We start from the raw sequence: 17,966 nt of genomic DNA, 5'->3' as shown, positions 1-17,966 counted from the left end.
TCGATCGTTACAATGATAAAAACCTGTTCTGTCGTGTTTTGCCTTATCTGGCCAGTCGATTAATGGGTAACAGGTCAAAGGTGTGTTCAGTCAGTGAGAGTTGTTTAGCTGATGGTGAAGTTCTGCTGTTCCATTTTTTTTCACAAAAAGGTAAGAAGTCGGGTTTTTTATCTGTGATAGCAGAGTACAGCGTAGTAAGGTCAGAGTAAAAACTGCAAGAGTTTTTACTGATTTGTAATAAAACATTTTGGTTTAGAAAAAAATAAGACAAAGCCTTTCGGACGTCAGGTGTAATGGATTCTATTAGAGGGACATTGCAGTCGGAGTCGGCAGGGCCCTTGCCCGACGGTGACTTTTAATTCATGTTCGTCCATTATGGTAAAACGGCCCTTTTGAAAATGCTTGATGATAATCAATTTCGAAAGCCGCAATTATCTTGGAATTGTTGTTCTGTTTTTTTTTAGTTTGCTTTGGCTTTTGGATTTTTTGTCTGTGTGGCCTCGGTGATCACACACGCTCCCCCTCCCTTTCTCCCTCCCTTTCTCTGTCTTTCTCTAGGTCTCTCTCTCTCTCTCTCCACATCTCTCTCTCTTTCTCTCTCTCTCTCTCTCTCTCTCTCTCTGTCTCTCTCTCTCTCTCTCTCTCTCTCTCTCTCTCTCGATCTTAAAAACATTATACCAGTTTAAATTTAGCTATATCTTTTTAGGTTGAACGATGAATGTATGGATAACTATTCTTTAAGTTTAAATTGTCGATATGAATTGTATCATTTGCAAAGAAGAAATAGTGGAAGAGTCGGGAAAGGTCGTTTTGGGAGAGAAAGGTGCAGACTCGGTGAATGAAGCTAGTCGATCAAGGAAGCGTGCAGATGTCAGAGCAGTTATTGGGGATCCTGTCCATAAGTCATGCAGGTCTAGCTTCACAAACAAGAAATCTATTGAACAGTACTAGTCATCGTTGTCGCAGGTGAAACAAAGTCAGAGGCAAGAATATTCCCGTTTATCTGGAAATTTCAACTTCAAATCCGATTGTCGCTTTTGCTCTACGCCAGTTACCTTTGACAGAACGAAGAAGAAGGAAGACAGTTTCAAGGTTAGAACGAGAGACTTTGAAAATACACTAAGAGAGGTTTGTGGAAAGAGAAATGATGACTGGTCAGGAGCAGTGATGACTAGAATTCTTGCTGCCACTGCCGATCTACACGCTGCTGATGTAGTTTACCACAAATCCTGCTACTCAAACTTTTTAACGGAACGTAATATACCCAACAAGTATAGCAGAATTCCTTCACAGTCTGGAAAACGAAAATCTGGTCGACCACAGAACTTGAATCAGAACGAGGCGTTCGAGAAAGTTGTCGAGTTTTTCCAGGCTAACGATGATGAGCAACTAACACTGAATGATCTTGTTAGTATGATGAACGAGCTCATGGGTGATTCACAGGATTCTGGATATAGTGAGATACATGAAAAAGAAGATGCGAGAGAGATTTGGTGAAAGCGTAGTATTTGCAGAGATAAACGGCAGACAGAACGTCATTACGCTAAGAGCCACAGCTCATGCCATTCTCCACGAGCATTACTTAAAGCCAAAAATCTCGATGTGGAACAAGAGAAAGAAGCTCTCGTCCGAGCAGCTGCAGCTATAATCAAAAGTGATGCCCAACGTATTAAGCAACAAATGTATGTGCATCCTAATTCCGAAAACCACGGAGAGATAACAGACAACATCAAATACCTACCCTCATCTTTGCGGCTTTTTCTCAACACTTTGTTCGTAGGAGACAAAACAAACAGAAAGGTTGAGTCAATAGGTCAGTGAATGTTACAAGCCTGCCGGCCAAAGATAATCAGACGACACTTTCACATTGGATCATATGCCCAATTGCATCATCAGTATGGCGGCAGCTTTCTAATTCGGAAGCTCAGTGCTATGGGTTTCAGCTCATCATATTACGAGACGAAGCTCTTCGAGCGTAAGACTGCGGTTTCTAACAGCACAAACATAGAAGGACTGGAATGAACTATTTTAAATGCAGCACATAGCTGATAACGTCGACCACAACGTCCGAACCCTTGATGGAAACGGCACTTTTCACGGCATGGGCATAATTGTTTCTGTGACGCCACTGTTGAGGTCTTCAACAGTACTTAGAGGAGAAAGTTTGTTAGGTCAAGGACAGATAACTGAACCGAACCGAATTCCCATTAAGTATCTCAGACAGACACTAGGACAACCTAACCTTCTGTACGATCCGCTACCACGAGCTTCGATTCTGGATCCCTCAAAATATTGCGACTTGCTATGGAAGATGTCAAGACTTTTTCCTGCACCCTTGCCTAGCTGGCAGGGAGCTATGAGTGAGCTGTATGTTGATACGCAGTCAGGCTCTTACACAGGGAAAGCCTCCATTCTCTTCATGCCCATGATAGATATGAGCCCAAGTGATCCCATTTGTATCTACTCCACACTCAGCTTCGTTTGCGAACAGTGTTCCAGATACGGTGCGACTCCAGTACTAACCTTCGATCAGCCACTTTACTGGAAAGCTCTTACCATTATTGCTGCCGAGACCGATGCAAGTTCTATAAAAAAAAAATCGTCCTGTGGCTGGGTGGCTTCCACACACTCATGAGTTACATTGGGGCTGTTGGACAGATTATGGAAGGCTCTGGCCTTCAAGACACGTTGGAAAATGATATATGCGCCAAATTCTGTTCTACAAATCATTTCTGGGAAAGCTTATTCCAGAGCTATACGAGGACACATACTCACTGACTGGGCACTGAACACACTTCTCTTCACTGAACTTTACGGCACTGAAGATGGCGCTGATTCAGCAGACACGGAATCCGCTAAGGTTTTAGAGTTTTACGAATCCGCTAAAATTCTCGCGGACCAACTATCCACCTAGCAGGAAATCTTAGTAGCTGAAAAGATAGCAATGATGCTTTTGTTAAAGCACACAGGCTCAATTTCAAACACCCGATTAAATGCATTATCTGAAATTTATTGAGGAAGTTACAGAATCTGCTTCGTATGTTGAGTCTAAAGTTCTCCCTCCCACCAGTGATGCTTGCAGCTTCCACTCATTTCAAGTTTATTTGCCATTTAAATCCTGAAAAACCCTGGGATGTAATCTTGACCCAGACCAGTTTGGTTGTGTAACTCAGAGTAGAATATATCGCCCTATTTTTGGTTAGCTCCCTGCAGCCCCTAACTTTTTTCTTAGAGTTTTTTGCTTTAACTGCAAAAACGACAGCTCAAATATGCGATGCACTTGCAAAAGAAATGGCATGAAATGCACCTGGGCCTGTGGAGCTTGCAAGGGAACAAGTTGTGCGAACTGTGTTACAACTGAGTTTCTCGGAGTTGATGGTCTCGAAGATAACGAAGATCTATGGATACTGATATTTCGTTTTTTTATCACATTTGTATATTATGTAGCGGAAAAAATTCAGAATTATTTAATTGTTCACCGAACAATCAAAATGGGTGATAGTTGTCATTCTACATTTTAAGACTGGTTTGTTTCAGATTAATTTCGGTTTAACACTTGATGATGAAATTCACCCTCTTCCAGAATGATTTCCCATTAAATGCAGAGAACAATTGTCTATCCTGGCAGTTAAAGATAATTTTCAGATTCAGCTTATTTTATTACCTCTAGATTAATATTATTTTTCGTGGTTCTACGCATTTCTGCAAAATACATTTTTCTCCTCATCGTTATTTACCTCAACCCCAAAAAAATGTATTTGTGAAACAGCTAGATGAGCAAACTTTGTATATTCGGAATCAGCACATTTTTCTGAGTCGGGTAGTCAAAGAAACATTTCTATTGCAATTTGTTCCGGGTTAGGTCTTTTTTTTTCAAACACTTCCTGGACTATCTCTATAGTAAGGTATTTACAGTCTATAGAATACTATTACTACTACTAACAACTCACTGCAGCACCAAGCCACCTGAGGATAACACAGCTACGCACGCTTCTTCATTTCAATCTAATCAAAGCCTCGTCTTTACATCCTCGCAGGACGTACATAGAAATATAGACGTATATAGGACGTACATAGGATTTTATTTCCAGAGAAAGGGTCCAAGGCCGTACCCAGAGGGGGGTTAGGGGGTTTGACCCCTCACCCCTCCCGAAATGTTTGTTTGACTCGTAAAAAATTAACAAAAATGGATATAAAATAATTTTGTATGCGTTTTTGAGAGTTATTTTGTGTAACTCCCCCCCCCCCCCGAAAATTGTTTTTCGAGTAAAACCCCCTCCAAAAAATCCTGGGTACGCCCTTGGGAGGGTCTGTCAAAAATAATGATAGAAAGGTGAAATAATAAGGAAACCAATCCGCAGCTTATTCCCTTTTTTTGTGTTTATTCGATTTCTAAGATTTTGTTCATTCTACACACTCCAATAGATATTTTTATGTTTTTGTGTTTTTTGTGTTTTATATTTGTGTTTTTGTGCGTTTATCGGATTTCTAAGATTTTCTTGTACAACACAGTCCAATAAGTGTTTTAATGTTTGTGTATTTCTTGTGTATTATGTTTGTGTTTTTTCTGTCTATGCGTCAGATTTCTAAGATAATTTTTAGACTCCAATAAGTGTTTTTATGTTTGTGTGTTATTTTTGCTTTATTTTGCTGCTTTTTTTGTGTTTATTGGATTTTCATGATTTTTTTATTCTACACCGTCCAATAAATGTTTGTATGTCTGTGAGTTTTTTTTGTGTTTTATATATGTGTTGTTTTTTTGTGTTTAACGAATTTCCAAGATTTCTTTATATTACACAGTGCAATAAGCGTTTTAATGTTTGTGTGTTTCTTGTGTATTATGTTTCTGTTATTTCTGTCTATGTATCGGATTTCTAAGATAATTTTTACACTCCAATAAGTGTTTTTATGTTTCTGTGTTATTTTTGCATTCTGTTGCTGCTTTCTTGTGTTTATTGGATTGTTAGGATTTTTTTTTATTCCAAACCGTCCAATAAATGTTTATGTGTCTGTGTGTTTTTTTGTGTTTTATATATGTGTTGTTTTTTGTGTTTATCGGATTTCTAAGATTTTTTTATATTACGCAATCCAATAAGTGTTTTATTTTTGTGTTTTATGTTTGTTTGTTTTGTTTTTTAGTCTTTATTTGACTTCGAAGATTTTGTTATTCTACACGCTCCTATATGTGTTTTTATGTTTGTGTTTGCATTAGGGCTTGTACAAAAACACAATAAATACAGTTTACTCTCACTTCTGAACTTAACCGTATTATAACAAAATTTTGATTTCATTACATTCAGAAAATTTCCTTTTATTACATTTTATGAGTTCTTTTAGTTTTACGGCAGGTGATTTTTAAATATATTGATTCACTTGAATTTTTTTCTGTTATATTTGATCTCTTTCTATGTTTCATGCGAGCTAAAATAGCCAGAAATAATGAAATGTTTTACAAAATCGAACACAAATTGAAAAAGATATTCAATGATAAATCTTCAAAAAATAGACAAAATAGATAAAAGATAGATAAAAAAACAGAAAAAAACTAAAAAGTAAAAAGTAACAAAAATTACGGATAACAACAACAAGAGTTGAGTCATTCCGCTCCACTTTAAACAACGAAGTCGAAGAAGACACCAACAAAGGTGTAAGGGTCAGTTTCTTCTCTTTTTTTCTTTTGCTTTTGTTTCTTTTTTTGTTTTCGTTTTGCTTTTTTTTGTTTCTTTTCTTGTGCTTCTTGTTAAACCCTATCATAGAGCTGAAAACCTTAAACTTTTCCAAAAAAATTAGAAGAGGCAAACATTTAGAAATATCCTTTAGGGGGGGGGGGGGGTTAAAAGTTTTCTCTTATTCGCACTGGCTTTTTTTCGTTTTTTTTATGGCGAATAAGTATAATGTTTTATTAGCAAAACAGTCGGCTTTGTCGGTTCAGTAACTTTTCAGGTAAAATTGAACCACTTTAAGGGCTTTACGTCGCCAACCTTCACTCGCCTCGCTTACTGCGGTCAGTTTGCGAGGGCTGATTTTTCTTAAAGGACCTGACAATATTCTAAGTCGAGCTGTTTGAACTTTTTTCTATGAATTACTATTGTTATGTCTATAGGTTCTAGCCATTATTATGTTTCCATTATTTTTACTTTTCATATTTCTAATTTGATTAGTTTTGGCTGAATTTTCAGTGTACTTACACGCGTACCTACTTGTCTTTTCATATATGGATTTAATATTTATATTTTATTATATTTTGACCAATTTTTGTAGTATAAAAACCCATTTTTAGCTTGGAAAAGAAAGTTCAAAGGTGTTTTTTTTTGTAACTGGAAAAAACTCTCAAACTTTTTTACTTGATTTTCTATTTATATTTTAGCTTGATTTAAAAATCCCCGAGAAAGCAAGAAAATTAGTTTAAAATAATTTTGGAGGCTACTACCTAAGAAGTCTAGGAACTTTTAGTAATCTAAATACATGACCGAAGCGAAACTTGTATCAGTTTCATTTTCTGCCAAATTCTGAAAGGCGCTCCGTAACAATTCCCGCTGTCTTTTTTGTGGAAAGCAGCACTGAGTTTTGTAGGTCAAAGAGAGCATTCTAACAATGCAAAAATATATCAAAGGATATTAGCAGAGAGAAAAACAAACTAGAGTCTTATACTATCGTGGTGAGAAGTGTGCCTTAATTCCATTGGCTAACTAATGTGATGTCAAATTTTTTTAGTCAGTCACATCGCTCCTTGAGTACATGTAAAAAAAAAGAAGCAAAATATCCTTACCACTTACTCAATGTTTTACTTACCTGTTTGCTATGTCAGAGTCGCAGCAAGTAAAAAGCACGTACAAACTTATTGGCTCTGTTTTGTGGAATTTTAAGCCAATGGAAAACAAGAATTTCAACACTTATTGTTCAAAACTCAGTACCTGATTTTTTTATGATATTTTTCTCTTTGCCAGTACCTTTTTTGATAAAATAATGAGTTTCAGCAAAATGGGAATCCTAAATTTAGTTTGAATTAGAACAAAATCTTCAGAATCTTGGCGAATGGGTGATTGGGCAAATCTTCCCCTCCCTCCCCCTCCCCTATGTACCTGCCTGCCTTAGCATTAAGTTGTACAAGCTAAAGACACTGGTGCTTCTGGGTCTGCCTCTGTGGTGTGAACACGTTGGTTGTCAGTAGAGTGCTGCATTCAGTAGCCGTGGAATGTCCATATGCAGTACACGGCCAAGGAATCTCCATCGGCAGGTTCTTATGACATCTGTCACAAGAGGTTGACCCGTGTTGTCGCGGATACATTGGTTGGTTATCCTCTGCTGCCTGTGGATTTTGAGAATTCTTCTTTCGAATTCTTTAGAGAGGCATGCGTTCTCGACAGCAAGAATTCTCCTCTCTTCTTCCTCATTCAGGTGCCAGGTTTCAGCTGCGTAAAGCAGAACTAGCATGACACTCCTATTAAACAGCCATAATTCCAGCCGCATAGAGAAGTTTTGAGACCACCAAGCTTTCCGTTGTCTATTGAAAGCTCCATTGGCTTGACCAATTCTTGTGAATACTCCCTTTGTGGTAGATCCGGTGTTTTTCATTACGTTTTCTAGGTATTTGAAATGGATGACTTGCTCAAAGTATTGGTCTTCACAAGCTTCTCAGCTCAGGGGTGGGTCTGTGGTGGTCATCCATTTAGTTTTTTCAGCATTTATTTTTGGGCCTACCTGGCAGCCTTTCTCCTTCACTTGATCTATCAGTTATGGAATTTGGGCTTACATGATTTTAGTACGATGATTTCGTCCGCGAAGTCTACATCACTAAAGCGTGCTTCAGGGTTTATCTGGATGCTATCTGTGCTAGTGCTTTGCATTATGTAATCAATGCCAATTCCAAATAGTAGCACCGACAAGACGCAACTTTATTTAATTACCAACAGGATGCGGAATTCCTGACGGTGAGAAGAGCAAGGTATTGAGGAGGGGGCAACCCCCCTCGTATGCGTAATAGTTTATGTTTGTTTTAAGTTTTAATGTTGCTCCTTACTTTCAGTCGAAAAAAATTGTTTTTTTTACTTAATATTGGGGATGGGCTGGAATAAGGACTAACAGAGGAAGTTGAGTTTCAGAGGCTTACATTTTTATACAGCCAAAGAAGCCGAAAAAACAAGTGTAATAAAATAAAACATCTCATACCACGACTGAATTTAATTTGGTTCTCTCTGTTCTTCGAGACTTTTATTGAAACGAGCAGGAATAAGGAGTATCAAAAGATAAGGTGAAATAAGATTTCGTTCCGAAAGATGACTTCGTTAGGGGTCTTTCCAAGGTTAGAGATAAGTTACAGAAGATCATGAATATGATTTTTGAAAAAGGGGAATTACTTAGTAGTTTTAGAAAAACTCTTATTAAGCCCCTTCATAAGAAAGGTTATAAGAGTGAGTGTGGTATTATAGAGACGTTAGGCTGGTTTCTGTAAGAAACAAATTATTTAGTATGAGGATACTATTTAGACCTAGGGATGCTATGGATAAAGTTTTAAGAGAAGAACAGCGTGGTTTTAAAAAGGGGATAGGATGTTTCGACCAAATTTTCACTCTTAGGCTAATAATTAAGAAGGGCCTGAGTCATCAAATGTCATCAAATGCCTTTAGTCCTTATTTTTATAAATAATGAACAAGCATTTGATTCAGCTGATTGAAGAGCTTTAGCGGCGGTCCTATCTATGTATTGTATACACAATAAATGCATTTATGTGATTTGTGCTATGCATGAGAATAACATTGCTGTGGTTAAGGTGGGAAATGTGGTTAGTAGCTGGTTCTGTATTGAAACTGAAGTTAAGCAGGGTTGCGCTCTATTCCCATTTGTATGGATCATTTTGATGGACTTTGTCCTAAGGAGTACAGCAAAGGCAATGGGAGAACACGGAATCAAATGGATAAAAATCGTCTAGACTTAGATTTTGCTGATGATTTAAGCATTCTAAGATTAAAATGTTAACAAAATAAATGAGGTTTTAGAGGCTTTTCGAGTTCAGGATGCTTGAATATATTTCAAATTATTATCAAAAAGGCTAAGTCGCTAATACTAGAAATAAGTGAAGGCGAAAAGGTAATGTTGGGTAATGAGAAGATTGATCAAGTGGACAGCTTCACTTACCTAAGTAGTATTATTAGTAGAGATGGTGGGTGCAGGGCAGCCATATCGAGGAAGGTAAGTTCAAAGATGGAGGGGGAGGGGAAATCAAAAAAGGAAAAATCAATTCGTTCACAGACTATAGAGGGCAGTTTTGATGAAACTGAAAGAAATTTGGAATCTGAATCATTGAAGGTAATTCTATGGCATTTTTTTTTTTTTTTTGAACTGCCTCTTTTCTGTCTGACGATTTGTTTGAAATGTCAGGATGTCAAGTAGGACAGACGCACTCAAAAATAAGGCTTAAAAAAGATCAAACAATATAATTTAGGACATTTTCGTTTTTCATGGAGTTCAAGGAAGGAAGATGTTTTTTTGAGCTTCAAAATATCATTATTATGGTAATTCCCATTGTCAATCGCCTAAGATGGTAATCCCAGTCATGTCTTAGTACCATCCGACAACGCAAAGGGGTGTAAAGAGATTAAAAGAAAGATGAGTCCTTAGGCAAATTTTTTGTTAAGATTCTTGACTTTAAATAAATAATGTTACATAATAATGCTACTATGAATGAATTTTATTAATAACCTGTCTTACAATCAACAGAAAAAGACAGAGCACAAATAAGAAAAGAAAGAAAAGCAAAAACTGGCAAGAAAAACAAATACAAACAGAAAGAACTACATAATAACATAACTATTTGAGAAGGTGGGCCCACTCGTGATCCAGAAACTCTAGTTTTTTCACGTAATTCTGAATTACCTCCTCCACGGCACTCAGAGACTCAACAATTCCATATTTCGCAACAATATGATGGTTTCTAACAAAAGGTGGCACTTGAAGAAGATATCGGGAATACTTGAAAAATACCGACCTTGTGTCTTTCTTGTTTCGTGCACTCAGGAGCTTCCAAAAAGAAGACAGTTACAAGACATGAGGCAAAGCTACTGCATTATAAAGACGAGCCAAATATTTACGGCCTGAATTGTGACGGCTAGTGGCAATACCTGCATAGGCAATGCGCACTTTTTTAGAAAGGTGTTCAATAAGCAAAGACTGGGTCTCTCGAAGATTACGACCAATCGGCAGGCCAAGGTACGTAATGTTACTCGACGGTGTTACGGTAATTTCACCAAGCCTGACTGTAGCATTATCTTCAGGGCAATTAAAAAACAAAACAGCAGACTTTTCTACACTAAACTGCAAACCAATATCAGCATAACTTTCTTCAAGACGCGAGAAATTATTTTCTAATGAAGAAAGCAACCGAGACAGATTTAAAAGATCATCTGCAAAACCCAGAAGTGACAAGTCAATATGCTTGCAAATATAACTCGGAGAGATAACCTGTTGTGCATCATTAACACTGTTATTATACAAAGTAGGAGACGTTATAACCCCTTGCTTAATTTCCTTATGTACGGATACCTCCCCACTAAGCTCACCATCTTGCAAACGAACACGAAGCTTGAGGTTCCTATACATATCACGTAGTGACCTTACAATAGAAGAACGCACGCCTCGCTTACACAGCTCAACCAAAATCTGGGCATGAATCCCAGAGTCAAAAGTTCTCCTGACATCATACTGACCTAAGATCAAAGTTTCTCGCGAGAGATGAGCATCAAGTAATATGTTAGCAAGAAGATAAAGTACATGGGTGCACCCGAGGGCTTTTCGAAAACCAAACTGGTGTGGAGGCATCTCACACTTATCGTAAATCTCATCAAACAAAACAATCTCGAATAGCTTACAAAATGCTGAAGATATCGTTACTGGCCGATATGAAGAAGGCTGGTCGGCTGGCTTCCCTTTCTTTAATATCGGGATAACCATACCCAGACTAAAAAGTCTCGGGACTATCCCTTGTGTCAAAATCATTTGAAACAGAAGGGCAATGTGATGGTAAAGAACATAACCTTCTAAAGAAATATGTAGAGCACAAATACTATTCCAGCCTTTTGAGTATACTTTTTTCAGCTTTTTAACGGCCTGGCAAATTAAGACCGGTGACACTGAGAATTCGTCGAAGGTGTCGGTAAGCATATAAGCCAGTTCATTCTCGTAATTAGACTGCAGAACTGGATCAGGCGCTTCGAACTCGGACTCAAAGTAAGCACTCCACTGATTAGTAGAAATATTAGACTTATGCTTAGCTTCTTCAGGCTTAGATCGAAGCGACCAAATAAGGTTCGGATTCTTACTGAGCTTTTGCACAAAATATTCTTTGAGGGTTGCACGGTGGGTATCTAACGCTTTATTGAACTTTTGTTCAGTATGGATTTGAATCTCGTTCACTATTCCACTTCGTGGCTTCCCGCTATCATGCCAAACTTTCAGCCATAGCTTCGCCGACGCACAAGCCGCCGGTAGCTCCGGATTTCTAGACCACCCTTTCACCTGCGATCTATTACGGATATGCTTCACAGGAACTGCTACACCCTCCACGGTGCTCAGAGCATGCGATATTTCTGCACAGTAAATGTTTATCTGCAGACGTATTTCACTTTCACTGCAATACGAGTTTGCATTTCTCTGCAGCAGATGGAAGGGAACTTTTATTTTACTCAGGATATCCCCAGAAGTAGCCGCAAAGAGATCATTCGAAATTGCTTCCAGTCACTGTATACTCTCAATTGGTATTTGCATGGAACCGACAACCTTAGACAGTCCAGTGTTATCGACAATGAGAAAGGCAAATGGTCAGAGTATGAACCATCAGCTGCAACTTCTACTTCTTCACTCACCGGGAAGTTCGTTAACACATGGTCAAGATTTGAGACGCTGTTGGCAACACTGATAAATGTGTAAGCTTTGTCCTTATCAACGACATTTAACTGATCAGGAAGGGAACCTATAACGATTTGAGTCTTTTCAGATTCGGTATTAAGTAGGTCACAGTTGAAGTCCCCTATTAATAGAACTTTTGTATTCCCAGAAATTTGAGCCTTCACGTAACGGCTTAGCTGAATACATGCAGCCGTGAACTTGCTATCCGAGAGGCTAGATCTATAATTAGTAGGAAGATAGACGTTTATTATCAAAGTATTGCGAACTTTAACAGCGAGGAAGTGTTTACTTGATACTAAAAGTTCAGCCTGAAGAGACTTTCTCACCAAAGTGGCTAAGCCACCAGATGGCCGACCTCTGAATTTCACACGTTCAGCTGGCCGAATAAAACACTGGAGTGAACTTGAGAACTTGAGCAGCAAAGTATTGTCCTCGGAAAGCAGGTGCTCTTGTATACAAATTACTTCATTTGTTTGGCTCATAGTATCAAGCAGAACTGTTTTCTCAAGTGCTTTCCCATTTATATTCCAAGACAGAATACTACACATTTTGGGAGTGTGATCCATCTTTCAAGTTTTTTCTGTGATCAGGACAGGCGTAGTAATAACATGTGCGCCTAGTCGAATTGCAATTCAGGCACCAAGCAGGATTTTGACAAGTGTTCTCAGGGGAGCTTCTGTGGCCAGTTTCTCCACAGCGGCTACAAGTTTCAGTTTCCTTACAGTCCGCCGCTATGTGCCCCATATGATGACACTGATCACACCTTCGAGACAAAAAGCAGAATTCTTCTAGACGGAATAGTTCGAAACCAATTTTAATTGGGTTCGTTAAGGCAGCGGACAATGCACTTTTAGAGGGGTAATACGTTTTAAATACTTGCGAATTGCCGCACTTGATTGCTTTTTCACAGTCTTTTGACAGAATTTTCAGAAGGTCCTCCGTCACGTTGCAGGGGAGATGTTTCACTATACCGATGAACTGGGAATTAACAAGTCGATTCTCAATTTTATGGTTACTTTTGAGGGCAGCCGAGACTTTTTCTGCGGCCTACTTCGAAGAGATTGAAATTTGCCATTCCTTATTTCTCCGCCTAAGCACTGGATCCGCTAATGTTGTATCACCCATGGCCAAGCCTGTTATAAAGTCCTTACGCTTTCCTGGATCGTCTAACTCAGGAGGCATATTCTTCACAACCACCGAGAACAGCTGTTTTTCCACATTTGGCGTTTTAGGTACTGACGAGGAGGTTGTAGGCTGATTGTTGGAATCAGCAATAACTTTCAAACCATTGTTCAGAGTATCTAACTTGCGGGAAAACTGTTGCAGCTCACTGTCCATTTTTCTCGTCATTTCGTTCACTTTGGTAGTAATACAGACTGTAATTTCGTCACCACACGTGGGAACAGACTCCGATTCAAGAATAACGAAAGTTGGAAGCTCTTTACCGTCCTTAGCACAGCGCCATATGGCTTTCGCGATAGCCGTCAAGTTATCACAGTCATTTTTGTATTCGCATAATCGTTCTTCATACCCGAGTTCAACCTCATAGTAAGTCCACAGCAGTTTTTTGGCTTCCATAATACTGGCATGATAAAAAAAAAACTCTATTCCTTCGTTAACGAACATATCAGTCTTAATACCCTTTGTCATACATCTAGATACAAAGTTTAAAACTGGATTCAATACCAGCACAGTTTTCATTTCATTAATCTGGATTAAGTCCAAAAATACATTCACCAATTTCTTTGATAATTAATGATATTGAATTCTAGGCAGATATTTAAAGGTTGAACTATATATTAAATATTTTTCTGGTGGTTACCTTGCGAGAAAAGTAAGTGAAGCGTTGAAGGCTGTCTACCTTGTCCCTGCAATTTAAGGGGCAAGCCCAGCGGGTGCCACGGCTCTTGCTATAAACTCTCAAACCCCCTCTTCCCTCTGCTTACTTTTCTTTCCCCACCTCAATTGTAGCGTAAATGCCTCTAAATATTAGATGTCCTATTTATTTAAAATCGCACTGCTTAATGGCTAATCTCCAATATTATCAGTGAAAAAATTTCAAATTCAGACCACTTTTTACAAAATATAAATAAATGTCCAGAAACTAGGTTAGTAGATTAAGCAAAGGTTTTATTATAGGTCAGCAACTATAATCCTTTGACAAATATTGCGAAATTCAATAGCTTCACTGGGATTATATTTCACTGAAAAAGCTTACTGGTTGGATAATGTTAATAAAATATCCAATTTATGACAGATACATTCACTTTGAACTCTGAATAATGTTAATATATTAATAGTAAGAGCTTCATCTGATAGTTGTCCAAGGATATCAATTGAACTACCTTTTAAATGTGTGTAACATGTCTCTAAGATAGCTAGATCGTCAACAAATTTCCATTTATCCGAGAAACCAACAGCAAAGTTGGCTGTCATTGCAAAAATAGATTTGGCCCTAACTTGGCTCTGTGGGGGAACACCGTTGTAAACTAGGAAGGGTTGGAATGCATGCCAAGGTACTCACTACTATGTTGCATTGTAGAGGAAAGACGTAATTATTCTAATCAAAACAACACCATCTAAAATTTGGTGATTCGACACTAAATCGGGGTAATAATAAACAAAAATCCGTTTAAAAAGTGCAATTGAACAGTTTGAAAAAATGGCAAGGGAAAAAAAACTAGATGGTGTTTGTGAGTTTTTTTTATATTAACCCTTTCACCAGTTTCCACTCTTACAAATTGTCTATACTCTTTGCTAACCACATTATCTCCTACTCCTGGAGAGGTAAATATTCCTGCTTTTCCAAGTGCTGTCTATTTCTAAAGCCACATCAATTTGGGGACTTGCATCAGATGAATTTATTGTAATTTGCCGATATTGATCTTTGTTATTATAAACCGTGTTTTCTTTGGTCAATTGTCTATAGTGACCATATTGGGGAACATCAATTCAGTTAACAAATCAAGGCACACAAGTGCAGGATATCTGCCATCTAGATTATCTTCTAGATGACTTTAAGTAATACTTTAATAAAAAAAAAATATATCTAGATATATTTGGGGTCAACTTAAAATTCATTGAATTGTTTTTCCTTCCTGTGTATAATAGTTAATTAAGCCAAAAGTTTATTTAATTCTACTGCATAAAGATCGACCCACGCATTATGTTTTTTAAGTTTGTTACATATTGTGTCCAAACAAGGAACAATATTATTTGTGGTGGATTTAGAACGCAAATAACCGAATTTCCAAAGGTTGATGTTTAGAATTATCTTTACGTTCAACTACTAAGCTAAAAAGCCTTAATGTAATGTGCAGAAAACGGGAGTAAGTGTAATGAGTCGGACAACATTAAAATCATGCTTTTTATCTTTCTCCTTAATAGGAGTAATAAAACCTCATTTCCAAAAGAGGTAATTTCCCTAAAAAGCAAGGACAAATGTCTTAAAAGTTATTCAGCAAAGGCTTTACTTGTTTACATTGGAATAATAAGCAGACAAGTGCTACACTTTTTTAAGCTATTAACTTTTGTCTCCATATCTAATGGGTCAGTTGAGAGATGTCAAATAATGAGGAGTGTCTATAAAGAGATAAAGGAGGTTTCTTACAATGGAGGTTGTTCAGGTCCTTGGCTGTATCTAAGGGCTCTTATATGGGGATCAATATCAAGTTAGGTTTTCTCAGAAATGTTTGTATTCTTCTGTACTGTTGCTTAGGCTTAGCGGAAAACAAATTATTTACTTTATATTTATAATATGAAGAAGCCGGTACTTTAGCTTTTCATTGGTAAACCTGACCAAGTTCAGGTTTTAGCTGTTTCATTGGTTCTGAATGTTTATTGCGTTTTTAACTGTTAAAAAATAGGATTAAATACCAGAAAGTTACATACAATTCCTTACTTGTAAATGGGTTTCTTATCATCAAAAGGATGAGCTTCCAAATGCAATAAATTGTATATTACTTAACTAATTGTACTTTTGGCAGGGCATAGGCTGTTCAGCCCAACTCGGCACCGAGGATATGGTGGACCATATTCTGCCAATCACTTCGGTCTTCTGTTTGGGGGCAGCTGATTTTTAACCATGAATTATCCCAATTGCGCCCGTACTTCCTGAAACCTCCCAAAGGCTCGAGGTGTTAATTCATTGTGGCATGCCAAGATTTAGTTCTGCCACCTTGCCGTTTCTTCCAGTGGGGGTAGGGCTTAATTTCAAGGAACTGACGGGTCAGGTACTCACTTAGACACCACATAACGTGCCCAAACCACCTGAATCTTCTGCTTTTGACGATAGCGGATAATGAATGCTTCTGATTGCACATTTGCATTAGCTGCTCATTGCTTATCCTTTGGCTAAGTTTGAGGTTACAGATGGCTCTTAGGCACTTCCGGTCCAAGATTTCGAGTGAGCGTTCTTCCTCTGCCTTTAGTGGCCAGGTTTCGCATCCATACAGCAGGATAGAGCGAATACATGCCACGTAGACTCAAAGTTTGGTCTTCAGGCTGATTTCTTTTCTGGATCATAATGGTTTACGCAGTTGGTCAAAGGTGCTCCATGCCTTACTTGTTCTGATCCTGATCTCGTGCGAGGTCCCATCCTTGATATCAATTAGTGACCCGAGGTATCTGAATTCTTCTACCTGTTCAAGCTGTTGCCCGTTTACGGAGACTGACGAATTTCTATCCGTGGAAAGGTGCTTGGTTTTGGGGACACTGATGGCCAGGCCTGTCAGGCTAGCGCTATTTGCCAGTTTCTGCAACATGTCCATGGCTTGGGCGCTTGATTCAGCGAGGAGTGCACCATCGTCTGCGTATTCAAGGTCCCCTAGCTTCTAATCACTAGTCAGCTCAATCCCGTCCTTCAAACTTGTGGAATTTTTGAAGACCCAATCAATTATGTAGTTGAAGAGGATCGGGGAAGCTGGGCAGCCGTGTCGCACGCCGTAGGCGATTTTGAAGAGCTCAGTGAGCTCTCCGTTCACGCGGATGTTGCTACGCGTGTTCTCATAGTATGTTTTCATCAGGCTCACCAGCTTCGGTGGGACTCCGCCTTCCAGCATGATTTACCATAGTAGTGGGCGAAGCACCGAGTCGATTGCTACTTTAAAATCCAAAAAGATAGCAGTGGTTTGTATAAGAACATATAAGAATATTTTGGCAAATATAAGAGTGTCAGATTCATTAGAAATTTTTAGCACAAGGGATTGTTTGTCCGACTTGACCCCCTCCCCCCCAAAAAAAACCCAACAGTTATCGGATTAAGCTCTATTCTTAAGGTCAAATTACGATTAGCTGATTAGTTTTATAATTTTAATGTGACAAAAAATAACAAGAAGAAAAAACGAGATAGTTTCCTGCATCCTATGTGAAAAAGTGATTTTTTTTGCTGCCCCCGATATGGGGACTGTTTTTGTTTCATATGGGGTTCTCGACTGTGGAGATTCTAGTAGTGGAGTTTTCATTTTAATTCAACACCGTTTTCTAGGAGTTCTAGACTGTTAATTAAGTTCGATTTTGTATACTATAATTAAAAGAGTACTATTTTAGTTTAATTAATTTTTTTAAGGGCAAAATTAAATTATTGGTGTCACGATTTTATCCTTACCATTTATTTAGAAAAACGTCAACTCTCTTTTAGTTCAGCTCATTTTCATTTTTACAGGAGTACTAGTAAAGGAAAAATAAATTAAAATCTATAATAAGGCTTATAAGAAAATTTATAGTGTCGTAACTGATTTATAGTGTCGTAGCTTGAGTTCAATTTGCAGATAGCCGTTTTACTAATATTTGTTGAAAGGTCCAAAAGTTAATTTTTTTGGAAGCCGTAAATCTAGATTGTAGTTCAAAATTTGAGACCAGAACAAAGAAAATAGCTGTCTGGAAAATTTAGATACTTAACTCTATGCGTCTAGGGATACAAGTGGATGGAGACATTAAATGTACTTATTATTAAGATGCATATCCTTTTAAAATTTTGAATTTTTACTCAGCAGTAGTTTTGTGTTCTGCCGCATCTACATGTAACTGTATATAGATAGCGCTTATCAGGCACAGATTTAGAAGTT

General features: G+C 38.0%; 1 protein-coding gene across 1 annotated transcript; it reads right to left on the bottom strand.

The window, feature by feature from the left end:
- Positions 1 to 8,434: 8,434 nt before the first annotated feature.
- Positions 8,435 to 12,467, bottom strand: LOC148939571 (uncharacterized). Its single transcript, XM_089106910.1, has 4 exons — positions 11,742 to 12,467; positions 10,866 to 11,646; positions 10,459 to 10,703; positions 8,435 to 8,446 (listed from the first exon to the last, which is right to left on the bottom strand). Exons 1-4 carry the CDS (start codon positions 12,465 to 12,467, stop codon positions 8,435 to 8,437), a joined length of 1,764 nt encoding a protein of 587 aa, XP_088963036.1.
- Between the last annotated feature and the right edge of the window lie 5,499 nt (positions 12,468 to 17,966).

This window comes from Artemia sp. Qi Xiang Cuo, chromosome 21 (genome assembly GCF_049724085.1).
Source record: "Artemia sp. Qi Xiang Cuo chromosome 21, ASM4972408v1, whole genome shotgun sequence".
Taxonomy (NCBI): Eukaryota; Metazoa; Arthropoda; class Branchiopoda; order Anostraca; family Artemiidae; genus Artemia; species Artemia sp. Qi Xiang Cuo.
The sequence above is the reverse complement of the archived record's forward strand: the minus strand, read 5'-3'. Positions and strand labels throughout refer to the sequence as shown.

Coding starts and splice junctions, on each gene's coding strand:
- LOC148939571 (XM_089106910.1), bottom strand. CDS start 12,467: ATGGATCACACTCCCAAAATGTGTAGTATTCTGTCTTGGAATATAAAT. Junction 11,647..11,741: donor CATGCAAATACCAATTGAGA/GTATACAGTGAC, acceptor CATCTGCTGCAG/AGAAATGCAAACTCGTATTG. Junction 10,704..10,865: donor AACGATATCTTCAGCATTTT/GTAAGCTATTCG, acceptor CTTTGATCTTAG/GTCAGTATGATGTCAGGAGA.